This window comes from Pangasianodon hypophthalmus, chromosome 22 (assembly GCF_027358585.1).
Source record: "Pangasianodon hypophthalmus isolate fPanHyp1 chromosome 22, fPanHyp1.pri, whole genome shotgun sequence".
NCBI classification, from domain to species: Eukaryota; Metazoa; Chordata; class Actinopteri; order Siluriformes; family Pangasiidae; genus Pangasianodon; species Pangasianodon hypophthalmus.
The window spans coordinates 19,892,797-19,909,028 of record NC_069731.1 but is presented as its reverse complement, the minus strand read 5'-3'; the positions used below and the strand labels follow the sequence as shown (position 1 = coordinate 19,909,028).

The following is a 16,232-nucleotide window of genomic DNA, read 5'->3' as shown; positions in this document are numbered from 1 at the left end:
GACTGTTGCAAAGTGCTGAAACTGGAGACTCCTTCCACAAGCGTTAAATAAACATCTCCTTACAGAAAGCTCTGTCTATGTCCCTCTGAATGAGCTGTTACTATAGAAACGATAGCGTATTAGAACGAGCACATTAATATAAACCTGTGATTTGCAACTGCGCTACTGTCAGAGCTGCTGTTATAGAAAATTAATCAACACCTTCTGACCAATCAGGATGCAGAATTCAGCTGATCCTATATCACCAGAGGCTGATTTCATTATTTGATCCAGACCTCACCTCCTCTACGGGTCTGTTTATCTTCAGCAGTGGCGTTACGGAATCCATGTGGGGGTGTTGCTTACGTCCTGGAGCCGACATACCTGACTGACTCTCGTGCCAGAATGCCAGCTCAGTCCTGTCCGAACACGCCCGCCTACCTGACAGATGAGGGGTAGAGGAGCACGAGTAGGAGGGTTCTTGCTAAAAGAGGTCTTGACAAGGTCACAAAGTGGGTTAGGATTTTCTTAACTCCCCTCCAGAGAGGTTGGCAAACAGCATCTGGACCTCCTGACCTCCTTTCTGCAGACAGAACCTGTGTTTTTGTTTTTTCAGGACTGAAATATGTGTATTGTGTTTGGCGTGATAAGGGGAAGCAGATTAGAGGGAATGAGCAATGTAGCATGAACAAGCAGTGAGTTCATGTGGGAAACGAGCGCTCAATCAGAGGAAACGGAGGTGACAAAGGCAGAACGATGGGGAGGAGGGAGAGGAGGACAAACTTCTGCTCAACCTGAGGCTTTAATCTCCTCTCAACCATGTACACTGCGCAACAAATGAGGAGGTTCTGGACATGTTTATTACATCTCGCAGTGTCTTTTTATCAAGAGGGTTCCAGGTACAACCTTTTAGGAAGCTGAGAACCTTTAACTAGCTAAAGAACCCCTGAGGAACCTGTTGAGTGAAAATCCCAACTCCACACCAGCACTCACAAATACACACATTACACTGACTTACTGTTTCAGTACACTGTTGTACTGTTTCCTTTCTTACGTACGTGCACAAATAATCTGTTTAAAAAAAATCTGTCAGTAATTTCAGTTTCAAATGCAGGGACTTTTTCAACCACGATTCCTTTTTACTGTAAAATTAACTCCCTCAGAACAGATTTATTTCATAAACATAATCCAAATATTCCAAACATTAGGCTCAAAATTAAATTGCGTATAATAATATTTTTTGGATATTTATTGGGACCTTCAAACTTTTTATTGTTATTTGACATTACATCAATCTAACGTTAGTCAGTAATTGATGTCATTTATACAACGACTTGTTTCTGAGTTATTGAGGTTTTGATTTTTCAGGTAAGGAGTCTCCAGTGTCAGCGCACTGTAAGTTATGTATCTGTCACTGGAAAGTCTAAAAATGGAGGATGTTGTATTTTGCGATGGTGGAAGAGGAATAACACACTTCAAGGCATTCTGTTATAGGAAAATAATCAACTTCGGGGCGGTAACAGTAACTGCGCTTTACTATAACAGCACCACACTCAGTGTTTTTTTCTTCACACATATGTATGTTATTAGAAATAATCTAAAAAAACACACGTCAAGTGGTTATATTCGAGCTAAAGCTATAAGCCAAGCTGGTTTATTGAGTTTAGTTTCTAAGTTAAATAAACTCTTAGGTTGTTTTTGGAGAACTTGTTTACTATATTCCTTCTTTAACAGCCTGAATCTCCTCAGTCCAGCTGTGGAGCACATGAGCGCGTGGGAGGAACCGTTCTGCCTCCAGCTCCATCTCCTATAGCGTGTCCATTCTCACCGTTCCTCCGCTGGCCATGCATGCCAAGCACTCCCAGTGACTCGTGGGAAATTGTAGACTCGGAACATTCCTGCGTGTTCCTCCCACCCTCAGCTCCGTCTCCTTCAACTCCTTCAGAGCTTTCTTCACACGCACATTCCACCATGTGTAACCGTGCAGCTGAGAGCGATTGTGTGTCCAGTCTTTACGTGTTTATGTCCGTTTTCTTTTTTTTTTTTTTTTTAGCTAATGTGGAAGTACTCATGTGTTTAAGTTGTTCAGGAGCAATCACCAATCCTTTACTCCCTTATCAGGTTTCCCACAGTGTTGCTCCTGAAGCTCTGAGATTCGCCTGAGTAACTCAGATGCTGAGGGATGGATATCAGCATGTAGGTCACAGAGTAGTGCTAATGTGTGTGTGTGTGTGTGTGTGTGTGTGTTTTCTGTAGGACGCTGAGAGAGACAGGTCTGAAAACACATTGCAGCCGGAGTCAGACCAGAACCTCACACCTCCTAATGTGAGTTCAAAGCTCTTATTATATCTCCAACAAAACCATTCTGAATCTGTTCTTAAGCGAAAGATTCAAGATAAAAACGATCAAAACCACATCCTCATGCACCAAAATACAAAGATAACTAATTAATGGAGCTTCGTTGTAACTGGGAAATCCTTAGCTTGCTAATTGCTAACAATCTGGAGTATTAGCGTAACCTGTCACTGCCTGAGGCTACGTCCCAATTCACATACTACCGTTATAAGTAGTACATTATAATATTAAAGTATAGCGTCAATTTTTGATGGACGAGAGACTGAAAGTTAAAAAAAAAATTATAATCTGTACCTCAGCCAATCATGTTCAGGCTTTCTAATACACAAATAGAAATTGTTCAAGAAAAAAATAAGTGAATGAAGCTGGAAAAAAGTAATCTATTCAAAAATCTCTCCTAATTTCATAAAGGACCTTAATGAACATGGGCTTAATTGTGTGCATTTTCTGGTTATCATTAAATATCCCTGGAACCCAGAAGAGCTTTCTGTCATGGGTAGATGATAAACTTAGATACGCCATCGGGAACCATTAGGAACAACATGAAACTACCATTAGAGACCATCAGAAACCCATTCGGACTCATTAAGAACCATTAGAAAGCTCTTGTAAAGAGTTTTCAGCAGGAATCATGATGATGCAGGTGTGTGGGTTAAGTTGAGGTATTTTGTGATGAACAGAGTTCACCTTTGGACCTGATTGACACGGGGAAAGGACTGAAGGTTCAGAGTACCGCGCCTCACCTGGTCAGTCTGGGGAGCGGCCGGCTTAGTGTGGCCATCACCGTACTACCTCTGAAGGAAGGTAAGTCCCTTACAGACAAGTCACACGAGCGTCACGTTACGTTTTCCACGTATGATTTATTAACACGTGATTCATGGAGCATGGAGCAGTGAGTGTACAGAGACTCTCTCTGCCATTCTGGGAATTTTACTTTGAATGAGATCCAGAGTTGGCGACTCTTTTCTGAGGAAAGTAAATAGCTAAAACACGCTCAAAAAGTCGCTAGAAGTTGTTAGATGATGTCACAGATTAACCTGCGTATTCGTTTATTCATCATGATCATTGGGATATCAAAGTACAAATTAGGATGCATGAAGAAGGACGATTTTCACTTAGAATACAACAGAATAGAGGTTTATCAGAAGAGAAAATCTCATTTATTTCTTACGTAAAGAAGTCATGGCACCACAAACTAAGCTTTTACATACAGTATTTACAAAATACTATACTTTCTATCAAGAATGCAGAGAAGAAGAAAGCAGTGACTGTGAGTAGTCGTGAAAGGTGAGGAGTCATGAAAGAAACTTGCTTTTATTACTACATCTCCAAGAAGAGAGTTTAAATCAAAGAACGAAGAAGTGGAGCGCAGGACAAACACCGGCGATCCGTGATTGGTTATTGGGAATGACGATGCTCAGTGATTGGTCGCAAGCGCAGCACAGTAAGGCTTTACACACTGATGGAGAGTCGAGCGAATCTGCTCTCTCAACTCATACATCAGCAGCTGTGATGTGAGCTGGAGAACCGTATCGAGTTCACTAGCGGCTGCTCAGAAAGTCACTAGGTTTGTCACTAAGCTCTTTTTTGAATTAAAGCCAATAAAGGGTGCTAAAAAGTCACCAAATCTAGCAACAAAATCTCTAAGTTGGCAATATTGACGAGATCAAGATCTAAAAGAAAGGGGATTGTTTGAGACCGACCAATCATATCCGTGAGAACAATCCTCTTATCCCCGCCCCCAAAGTCTCAAAGACATTAACTTGACTCGTGAGCGGAGTGCGGCGTCATGTCACTGATGAACTCTTGCAGAACGCGACTACTTCACTTCACTTCAGCTCACACTCTTTGGTAATAAGCACCTTCGCTAACACACACTCACATCAGCCGCCCTCGCGCTGTCTGTTAATGATACTGTTTAAATGCTATAGGACAAGGGCTCCCTGAGACGGATTAAAGAAAGAACCATGTAGGGCTCTAAATTTGTTAAGAGTGTACGTCATCATCGTTTTACAGCCCATGGTTCTGGCCTATCGCCGCACTAAATCGTCATGATAACTGGAAAAGCTTCTTAGTTAGCTAACACTCCTCACTAATTACCTCAATAATTTACAAAATGCACTCTTTGGTATGGTATGTGATTTGGGACACAGCCACAGGAAGTTGCTGAGACTTCTTGCTAAAGATTATGTACTATTATAAAGTGCTATTTTGACACGTACTGTATTACTCATTTTAAAAAATCAATGAATTTGATCGTCAAATAAAAATAACCAATAACTTGGTATTTGTACAGCACAAGGCTTCTACAAGCATTCATTTAAGGTTCACTGGATAACGAAAGGTTCTTAGGTTTCACAAAATGGCTCCAAAAGAATGAACTTCAATCTTTAATGCCTCCTTTTTGCACCTCCTATTTAGAAAATGTAAATCTGTGTATGGTTAGAGTTGGCTTAATAATTAATAAACGTTTTAAAAATACCAAAACACAACTAAAGAATTGGGATTTACTGAAATATTTTAAATGAATAATATCTTAATTGTCGTTTTTGTGTTTCTGTATGCAATGTGTGCTTTCAGATTTGTCATTTAGTGAACACAGGGGTCCAAGCACTGGCAGCTTTGTGTATCTTAGTGAACTCTGTGTGTGTGTGTGTGTGTGTGTGTTCAGTTCTGAGCTGTAAATAAAGGCAGTGTGTGTTGTTCTGTCTGCTCGGTTTGAGCGACTCTGTGGGCGAGAGGATGCACGTGACGACTATTGTTAGTGCAGACCGCAGGCCTGAGGGAGGATGAACACGGCGTTAAGGTTATCTGAGAGGAAGGAGGGTGAAGAGGTCACCTTTCTGATGCACATTTTCCCATCATGCACCCTGGGTGGAGTTTGTTCTGTTCACAGAGGATCAGGGTGGAGTCGAGACTTTTTATAGAGATGAAGAGGAGGATTCAGCTGGGTTTTAATTTCACATGTGACAGGTACATACGATTTCTCTCTTCTCTCAAACTCCTCTACAGGAGACGCAGACAGGAAATGAATCAGAACAGAGACAGGACAAGGCAATGACCTCACTTCCTCCCCTGTGTTTGTGATAGTAGAGCCAGAGAGCCAACAAAAATGCATGCTTGTCCTTTTTCTTTTTTTAGATCAACGTTAATTTCCAATTTTTTCAGGTTGCAAAACAGCAGGAAAGTCACATGAACATCTCATGTGAAACTTAAACATTTATTCGAGACACATCAGGTTTTCACAGGTTTCTGTTCACGGGTTTATATTAATGCGCTCGTTCTAATACGTCATCGTTTCTATAGTAACAGCTCATCACTGATGTGGTGAAGTTTTCTTAAAGTAAGGAGATGTTTATTTAACATTCATGGAAGGAGTCTCCAGTGTCAGCGCTTTGTAAGAGTCAGAGGTAAAGCTGTAACTTTTCTGAAGGACAGAGTTTACGCTTCTTTGTGGTTTCTTTCGAACATGACAAACTGCGTTTTATTAACTTCAAGAGAGAGAAAAAGAGAGGCTGGTGAGGAAACAACTGTTTATAACATCATTAAATGAAAATAATGGATAAATTGAGTGACATATCATTCTTTAATAAATAAAAAAATTATAAATGTAGGCAAATTACTGTGGTATAAAACAGGCATAAAACAAAAAAAGAGGAATAAAACACTTCAGGACATGCTGTTATAGGAAACTCATCAACTCTGGGGTGGGAACAGTAACTCCGCGTCATCACACCATCCTGATATTGATTACACACACTGTTTTTATTACTTACACATCGGATTTATTAGGTTATTATAATACTAATATTTCTGAGTGGGTATTTTTTCCTCCTTCCCTCCTTTATTACTTAAACCCAGCATCCTTGTTTTGTTTTTTTTATTATTATTATTGTTATTTAATCCCAGGCTGAGGAATAGCGTAACACATCCTACAGCTGAGCCTGTAATGCCGACACTATTGTTAACATTCTGGATGATTCTCGTGCATTTCCACGTTTCCACCCAGATTGTTTCCTCAGTACATGAATGCCAGCGTCGCTGCCAGTGTATGTCTAAATACGGCCATGTTTCTGCTCTTAAACCGTACGAGGACAGAGTGTTTCATGCGGTGGGAAATCCCATACCGAGCACCTCAATTCAATTAAAGGAAACCCTTCGGGCGGCGACGCCGAGAAACGGCGCAGTTAGATGGGTTTCATTTGCATCGAGCTAACAGGTCGAGCATGTGTAGATCACACAGATACGCAGGTTTAAAGCCAAATACACAGAAGCTATTTGGTTTTCATATAAGGCCAAATTATTAAAGAGATACTCTGGAATTTTCTTCTAGTTTCCAGAACTGTAATGGAAGTCTAAGGGCAGCAATTGAACTACAGTAAAGGTTTAATGGTTAAGAAACCTATAATAATTTTTTTAAGAACCAGTCACATTTTCGGGTTGTTCTGAGAATGTTCCTAATCTAACGTTTATAAACGTTCCTACAACATTTTTAGTTGTAGGAACATTAACACAAACGTTTCTATAATGTTCGTTTTGTGTCTAACTCGGAACACTGTGTGGATGACGTTCTTATAACATTGTGAAGCAAACGTTTTTAGAACGTTATATCTGTAACATTACAACTTGCGTTGTTGGAATCTGATAAATACTTTGCTGACATTCTCCCTTAGCCAGGTTTTTGTTGAACGCTTTCTTGAAGCTGTGAAATCTGTAAAATCAGTCCTTTCAGGGATGGAGCTACTTTTTCTGTTTTAGTTTTATGTCCTTGATGGCGTGTGGACCACAAAGGAGCGTGTAAAGTAACCAGAACTACGTCCAGTGTTGGAAAGTTGGATAAAAGTCCATAAGAACAGCTTTAGTTCCACATCAGCCCTTAGACATACTGAAAAACATGGAGTCTTCCTTTAATCCTATTCCACCTGATTTAAATTTCACGTGTGTCTTTGTTGTGTTGCAGGATTCACACGTATCGGACGTGATGACGCCGCCGTGCCGCAGGATATCACCATCCAGGGTCCAGGCATCGAAGCTGAGCACTGCATTATCGAGAACAGAGGCGGGGTCATGACTCTGGACCCCTGCGGACATCTGTGCTCACTGGATGGAGTTCCTGTGACCACGCCCACCCAGCTGACACAAGGTAAACACTCGCATCACCGGGGTGTGGTCCTCTCCTCTCCTTTCTTTTCCTTTCTTTAGTTTCCTTTCCATTCCTTTCCCTCCCTTTGTTTAGTTTCTTCCTTTCCTTTTCTTTCCTTTCTTTTTCTTTCTATTTCTTTCCCTCATTTTGTTTAGTTTCATCCATTCCTTTCCTTCATTTCTTTCCTTTCCTTTCCTTTTCTTTCCATTTCTTTCCCTCCTTTTGTTTAGTTTCATCCTTTCCTTTTCTTTCCTTTTCTTTCCTTTCTTTTTCTTTCTATTTCTTTCCCTCATTTTGTTTAGTTTCATCCTTTTCTTTTCTTTCCTTTTCTTTTCTTTCCATTTCTTTCCCTCTTTTTGTTTAGTTTCATCCATTCCTTTCCTTCATTTCTTTCCTTTCCTTTTCTTTTCTTTTCTTTTCTCGTCTTTTCTTTTCTTTCCTTTTCTTTTCTTTCCATTTCTTTTCCTCCTTTTGTTTAGTTTCATCCTTTTCTTTCCTTTTCTTTCCTTTCTTTTTCTTTCTATTTCTTTCCCTCATTTTGTTTAGTTTCATCCTTTCCTTTTCTTTACTTTTCTTTCCTTTCTTTTTCTTTCTTTTTCTTTCTATTTCTTTCCCTCATTTTGTTTAGTTTCATCCTTTTCTTTTCTTTCCTTTCCTTTTCTTTTCTTTCCATTTCTTTCCCTTCTTTTGTTTAGTTTCATCCATTCCTTTCCTTCATTTCTTTCCTTTCCTTTCCTTTCCTTTCCTTTTCTTTTCTTTTCTTTTCTCGTCTTTTCTTTTCTTTTCTTTCCTTTTCTTTTCTCGTCTTTTCTTTTCTTTCCTTTCTTTTTCTTTCTATTTCTTTCCCTCATTTTGTTTAATTTCATCCTTTTCTTTTCTTTTCTTTCCTTTTCTTTTCTTTCCATTTCTTTTCTTCCTTTTGTTTAGTTTCATCCTTTTCTTTCCTTTTCTTTCCTTTCTTTTTCTTTCTTTTTCTTTCTATTTCTTTCCCTCATTTTGTTTAGTTTCATCCTTTTCTTTTCTTTCCTTTTCTTTTCTTTCCATTTCTTTCCCTCCTTTTGTTTAGTTTCATCCATTCCTTTCCTTCATTTCTTTCCTTTCCTTTTCTTTTCTTTTCTTTTCTTTTCTCGTCTTTTCTTTTCTTTTCTTTCCTTTTCTTTTCTCGTCTTTTCTTTTCTTTCCTTTCTTTTTCTTTCCATTTCTTTTCCTCCTTTTGTTTAGTTTCATCCTTTCCTTTCCTTTCCTTTCCTTTCCTTTCCTTTCCTTTCCTTTTCTTTTCTTTCCATTTCTTTCCCTCCTTTTGTTTTGTTTCATCCTTTTCTTTTCTTTCCTTTTCTTTCCCTCCTTTTGTTTAGTTTCAACCTTTCCTTCATTTCTTTTCTTTTCTTTCCATTCCTTTCCCTCCATTTGTTTAGTTTCTTCATTTCCTTCCTTTCCTTTTGTTTCCTTTTCTTTCCTTTTGTTTTCTTTCCATTTCTTTCCCTCTTTTTGTTTAGTTTCATTCTTTCCTCTCCTTCCTCTTTTCTTTTTCCTTTGGAGCAACATCATTGCTTGGAAAAACCTGAAAAAATGCATGCCTGGTTTGTAGAAACTTTTCACCAGAGCCTCACTGTGAAGTCACATGTAAACGCTATTGTCGCCCCCTGGTGGTTAAAACACACACTACACACTACACACGCTGTGCTTTTGGGAAACAGAGTGAGGCCTAGATCTGATTTCATGACATCATAACATTTCTTTACATGTCTTTATAGCGTGTATAAAATGTCCGAGAGCGCTGTGTGTTGGAAAATCCGGTCTTTTTCCACGGCAGGGCTGGTCTTGGACGTCACCGCGAGTTTCACTGGAGAGGTTTTTGCAGCGGTTGGTTTTGTTGTCTGTGACTCAGAGCTTCCAGTCGTACAGAGCGGGAGGCCTCACGTTACTGCCCGCACCATTCCGCTTTGCTCACTCATTTTTTTCTTCCTCATCATCTCTGGCCAGGGTTTTTTCGCTCGTCGACGCTTCACACTGTTTGCTTTTTACGTGTTTTCTTTCTCACTCTGTGTGATGAAGTGCTTCAGCCAAATATTGACCCGCAGTGTTGTTTGGTTTTACATCATCACTCTGCCTGTGAATCTGTGTGTGTGTGTGTCTCTGTAGTGGAGGGGCTTGGGTTGAGTCACTGGTGTTTGGATGACTATACAGAGTGAAATCAGTTTGAAACTTTTCTTGAAAAAGCCCCAGATAGAGACATCTGGAAAATGTCAGTACCCCTGCATACAGTATACGCAACACGAACAATACAAGTGATGTATTGTTGTACATAAATCCACGTTCTAAGTGAATGCTGTCATATTGTGTTGTTGTTGATTTTGTAATTTAATCAGATTTTGCCAGAAACTTCACCATGACTTCATTCTTCTGTCTCTAACCAAATAAGCCATGTCCCAGTTTTCTTCTAAATGTGGCAATCACAGGTTTACATGTAGAGCTGAGGTCATTCCAGCTATTGTATTCCCATCAGGATAAGAGATTTCTGAATTGGCTCATGTTTCACAAACACTGTTTGGGGGAGAGGGCGGTTAGGAGTGTAACGATCCATCAATATGGTTCGATCAATGTAATCAATGTATCGATCAAATAACCAAGTGTTTATTTAGGACACGCTAATTCCAGCCACGTCCCGGACGCGATGTCTGTCAAAGTCTAAGTTCATCACGGGTCCTTATTTGCATGAAATACGTAGCATTTCATAGCGGAAAAAAGCTCAAGAAATATTTTAAAACTATATTTTGGATGCGTCTGTGAATTAATAGAAATGTTACTGATTGTGTGAAATAGACACATCGTTTAATATCGATCGCAGGCCCCTGAATCGATCAAATCGAAATCACATCGTGGCAGACATTGAGGTTTCGGCAAATATCCAATCACTGGCTAAAAGAATCGATATTAGATCATATCGTCATGATCGTTGCATAAACACCCCTAGTGGTTACGTGTTTTTTACCTCTGCTACATGCAGTATTTAATCGTTTCTATCCATAAATTAAGAAAAAATATATATTTTAGCAATTACATTATAACAGATAATTTTTAAGAGTCTCTAAAATGTAGTTCATGTGGGTTAGAACACTCACTCAGATGTTATAAGAATTAAAAATAAATAAAGCGAATCCAAAGAATTCCGTTTAACTGCCCATTATAGTGAAAGCCTCATGTTATATTCATAAACGCAACATTACTGTAGTTTTCTTTAAATAAATATCCAAGTGTGACCCAAACATGGACAAATAAAAAAGCAGCTGGAAGTCATTACTTTTCAGTGAGAGTTGTGTACAATCTCCAGTGACATAGCGATGCGAAGTGGGCGGGGCAACCGACATGACAAAGTTGAACGAAGGTTAACTTTATGCGAATGACAAGAGAAGCGATTTGGAGTGAAGGACGCTGGAATATTTCATAAGTCTTTACCTCAAAATAGATTTATTTTTGTGTATCAGACACTTTAAACCCGTGAAATATCAGGCAGAAATCGAAAAATGTTGTTTTAGATTCATTTTAAACTAGTTTATTTCACATTTTACATTTATGGAAGGAGTCTCCAGTGTCAGCGCTTTGTAACAGTCAGAGGTAAACCTGTAACTTTAAGTTTTCCGACTTCTTCAGGACAGAAGAATTTATAATTCTTTGCTGTTTCTCGGTAACACGACAAACTGCATTTTTTTATCTTATTAACTTCAAGAGAGAGAATAAAGAGAAGCTGGTGAAGGAACGACTGGAAACATGTGCGATCTGCTGTGGTATAAGACACTATAAAATAAAACACTCTGTGACATGCTGTTATTGGAAATTAATCAATGTCAGGTTGATAACATCACCAACAACATTCACCTTACATATGATATAAATTTACATTTCTTATTAATAAAGTTAAACGAACAGCTCTGCCTTTACACTTTCAGTTTAAAAGCTGATTATTGCGAGAATTAGACGCACAAACGGAGGAAAGTTTGTAAAGAGCGAAAAGATGTTTGTGGGAGATTGTGAGAGGACGGAAACAGAGACAGACTGCTGGAGGTTAATTGATTTTAAAGCCACGTCAGGTCCTGTGCAGAGCGGCGGAGAACCAGCACAAAGAGAAAGCGTGAAATGGAAACAGGCTTCAGGTTAAACTCCAAACTCTCCCCGAGGCACTTCCAGGGAATTACGCTGTAATCCTCCCTCTATCTGCACTGTCCTGCTACTAATCAGATTACTGTGTGAGGTCTGGGTTCAGTACATTTCATACAGTGTGTGTTGTTTTATTTTCATTTACATCACCCCCTTTATTTTAGTATTTCACCTGTTGAAAAGTAGCACTCGATAAAACCGAGAGAAAAAAAAGAGTAAGGAAACTGTCACACAGCCGCACTCCAGCTGCTACAGTGATCACGTTTTTCCATTAAAAATTAATACGTTCCCGAAACCTGAATCACAAAACACTCATTTGGCAGATACTTTTATCAAAAAAAACATTTAGACATAATTATTATTATTATTATTATTATTATTATTATTATTATTATTACGTCTCTCTGAATGTGTCATCTTAAAACCATTGTAAACCTAAGTAATGTATACAGAATGATAAATAATAATTTTAATGCATAAGATATTCAGGAAGTGTCTCTATATCTTCCACAAAAAAATGACAGGATCTATGAATATGCATGAATATGCAAATAAATCAGAAACGCCCTCATGGCCTTCTGCCTTCCCATATCCCATAATTACAGCCACCATTCGTTCATCAAGAACATTATAACGTAGATTCTGTGGCTAAAAGTTTCTAGTTTGATTGGTCCAAAGATGTTAAATGTGTTTTGTGACATCACAAATTGAGCTCGTACATAGCCCCGCCCCCAAATCAGTTGTATACAGAAGTCTCTGATTAGTTCACAAATTCGACCCAAACGCCCAAATCAAGGTGACGTTTACTATCAGGACGCATGAAGATTTTTTCCCAAATGATTTTTTTTTTACATGATTACATGATATAATGATGCGCTGTAAACATTGAAGTGCTGGAGATATTCCTGCTGACTCAGGCGTCAACATCGCTAATGATAAGCTGAATGAGTTACACACACAATCACAGAAAAACACTGTTTGTTTATCAGGGTGCATCCAACATCAACGACACGAAGTGCCCTGAGGTTGAGAAGAAAGACATGAAGAACAAACGAGTTGAGAAAAACAGTCACGAGGAGCAAAGTTCTTCTCCATGTCTGTCTTTTATCGTCCTTCACACAAACAGGAATTGATTTTCTCCAGGGTTAAGCTTTTAGAGATAATAAATGCAAACACTACCTGATCTGTAGACCTTAAAGATGTAGAAATCCATACGTCCTCAACCTCAACCTGTAACTCTGACTTATCCTGGAGACTCCTTCTATAAATTCTCAATAAACATGAACTTTAATCCGTTTCTGTGGAGCATCCACTGTACAAGTCCCTGTGAATGAGCCGTTGCTATAGAAACGATAATGTATTAAAGACAAGCGCATTAATATAAACCTGCACTACTGTCAGAGCTGCTGTTATAGAAAATTAATCAACACCTTCTGACCAATCAGAATCCAGAATTCAACAGCGCTGTGGTGTAATAGCTAACTTTAAGAAGATACCTTTTGGTATAAATTCAATCATTTTATCTCATTTTGTCACAAGCTGGGGTGTGTAAACTTTTGAACACGGATTGATTATTCATCTCATCGCCTTTTGCCAAAGTGTTGCATGGCTGTTGATTTGTAGTTGTATTTGTGGTTGTATTTTTGGGGGTTTAAAAGGACAGATTTCTGTAAAAGTACACATTTTATAGTTCTGTCATTTTTTGCCTTCAGTCTGTTTTCATGCAGTTTCAGCAGAATGTCATTCTAACGCGTCTGTTTGCCTTCAGCCAGGTATTTTTCCACACTAACCTACTAATCAGCATGAGACAGAGCTAGTACTCCACCACTGCTTTGCAGCGTAGTATGCTGCGGTTTCAGCCCGAGCCAGAAGGAGGGAAGAATGCAGGGGCGGAGATTAAGCGCATTCTCTCCTCAACTCCTTCTTTCTGAACTCTGTCCTGCAGTCGAGCTTCATGTCCCTCTGCTCTGCAAACAGCTGCACGCTTCCAGCTGTTACACCAATGAGTCTGGGGCAGTTTGAGGAGTAAAGAGTTGAAAGAGAAGGCAAAGCTGCGTTAAATCCTCTGGAGGAAAATCACAGGAGAATTTTGGGATGTGGAGTCTGAGAAGAAACCCGCTTCTGTGAGGAGATCTCTGCATGGGACGCTGGAAAAGAAGGTTGGCAGAAGTTAACAGAAATCATTAGGATTAGTTTCAGATTGGATTGAGGAGTTGAGGTTTTTTTTTAAGTTATTTAATCTGACCACATGTGCAACATCTGTGTAATTCCTCCTATGCCTTCTGGCGTGAATGCATCATGGAAAAAAATGAGATCAGTATTAAATCTGATTTATATATGTGTATAAATATATAGTTTATTGGGGTAATGATTAGTAAAGGTGCGGTTGTGAAACGCAAAGGCGCGTGCGATGGGGTGCGTTAATACCATGACGTCATTCAGATGCATTTTAAGTGTCCGTGCGTGAGCTGTGAGCTGTGAAGTTTCTTCATTTCGACATTTTTACACATCTTTTAACTCTTAGTTATCACAGTGTGCACAAATATACATTCGATGCACTTTATGTTTAATTAAAGTAATTAATAATCGGCTCTGTTTGATCTGCATAGGTGAGCGTTGCTAGGATACACTTGGCCACGCCCCTTTATAATAGTTTTTGTTGTTGTTGTTGTTGTTGTGCTGGTTGTTGTTGTTGTTGTGCTGGTTGTTGTTGTTGTTGTGGTGGTGGTGGTTGTTGTTGTGCTGGTTGTTGTTGTTGTGCTGGTGGTGGTGGTTGTTGTTGTTGTTGTTGTGGTTGCGGCAGGTAAAAGTTTAGAATCCCAACGTTCTTGTGTTTTTATCTCTGCACACTTGCATTTGTTTGTATTTATAATTACGCTGATTTTAACGTAATGAAAGTTGTAACTGGTGGTAAAACCTGTGGCAGCGTGTGAAAGTTCACTCCTAATTCCCTCCTTATTATTTTCCTTCAAACGTTCTTTGCATAGCTTTCTCAAAAGGTTCTACTCTGATGGAGAGAGACTCTGGCTCAAACCTTTTTCCCTAAAGTGTGCTTATTCCTGTTATTCTTATAAATATTCTTTATTTAAGTATTCTCAGAAGTAGAACTTCCGAGTCCTAGTGTGGAACCATGCAGAGTTCTCACCAGAGGAAAAAAGGTTCCTCAAGAGTTCTTTGATTAGTTTTTAGCTTCTGCTTGGAAGCTTAAGCCTACATGAAGACTTTAAGGCTTCCACAGAGGAACAGAGAAGACTTGGGGGTTCTAGATGTAACCTTTTAAGTCAGCCAAAATGTAAATAGGTTTCCCACTGCGAGACCTTCTGTTTTGTGTTTGGAATTTTTTATTTTTTTTCCAGAGGCCTCAAAGTTGGCAAATATGTCAAGCAACATCCGGATAATTAAGCTTCCTCTGTTAATTAAAGGATCTGATTGATCCGGTTTCGTGGTTTGGATTTGACAGTTAATTAGTCGTGAAACCGTTTCGGAAATGTAATAAAGGAATGAAAACTGTTTGACGGTGGCAGAAAATTGACTGTTTGTGGTCTTCATGTAATTCAGTGACAATAAAAGACAAGTGTGTAAAGTGACACACGTGATTAATTATCAGATCAAAGACACGTTCTGTTTAATTCCATGAAAGACTGGGATTGGGCGGGTTTATGAGGATTCGTTTGATGAGCTTAAACGCAGTAAATATCCACTGGAAACTTATTAAAGGTTTCAGTCTTTATTTTTTCCTGTAATGATTTAACCAAACTCTGCTCCTATTGTTCAACATGGCATCATCATCAGGAGTTCAGGTAGAAATGGGAGCATCTAGGACTCACTCACAGCACTCTTTTGTTTCTGTAACTGTATTTGTTTTAGGTCTTTAGCCAGAGAAGCACAGCTGTGTAGACTAAACACCCACGGCTGTACTGGAGAAACATTTCCTGCTGAGTGTACGTGTGTGTTTTGGTCCTTGCTCAGAACTGTATTTATCTGACTCGGTTATCTCTCAGATCACTGTTTTGACAGACTGGGATTGTTGCGATGATGAAATGTCTTGTGAAAGTCTGCTTTGTTATACGTACAGCCGTACTGTTAAGGCTGTGATTCTCATTATTTGCTCACTTTTCCATGAAAGAGCTTTGCAAAGCACGGAAAAATGCCGGAAAGTCAGCCTGGACGTGCCAGCGTTCCGAGCACTGGAATGCGTCTTAGAGATTTAAGGGGCCAAAAGTCAGAGGTTTGGCATGTTAATGATCAGCCTCTCAGCTCAAGGCATAGAACGGTGAACCGGGATTCAACCTTTGACTTTAAAAACGCTAAAGTTCGACTCATCAAAGCATCGGGCTTAGCGTTTCAGACATGCAGGTTCAATGAGATGGACAGGAACGGTTCTAAGTAGCGCATCTCGCACCTGTGAAGCGATTTTTACTGAGCGATATGGTGTAGTAATCTTCTTTTCAGGAGACAAATGTGTTCACCATGTGTCCATGTCTTTGGATTTGGAGATAGAGGAAAAGCAGACTTTACATTTCGAAGCCTGCCAGGTCGTCTTTACGCAGCCGGTTAGGAAGTGCACCTATGACATAACAGCCATACGCTTCTCACACTA

The 16,232-nt window shown here is 39.3% G+C and overlaps 1 protein-coding gene across 9 annotated transcripts in view; it reads left to right on the top strand.

The window, feature by feature from the left end:
- The window catches only part of phldb2b (pleckstrin homology-like domain, family B, member 2b), a 55,234-nt gene that overhangs the window by 4,588 nt on the left and 34,414 nt on the right, over positions 1-16,232 (top strand). For 7 of the 9 annotated variants that reach the window (XM_053227947.1, XM_053227948.1, XM_053227949.1 and 4 more), the window contains exons 2-4: positions 2,236-2,304; positions 3,015-3,138; positions 7,295-7,477. In XM_053227947.1, coding sequence (XP_053083922.1) covers positions 2,236-2,304; positions 3,015-3,138; positions 7,295-7,477 — 376 coding nt within the window. Of the gene's footprint in view, positions 1-2,235; positions 2,305-3,014; positions 3,139-4,772; positions 5,308-7,294; positions 7,478-13,274; positions 13,792-16,232 lie in introns of those variants that run through there. The other 2 variants (XM_053227951.1, XM_053227952.1) reach the window with 2 other exon arrangements.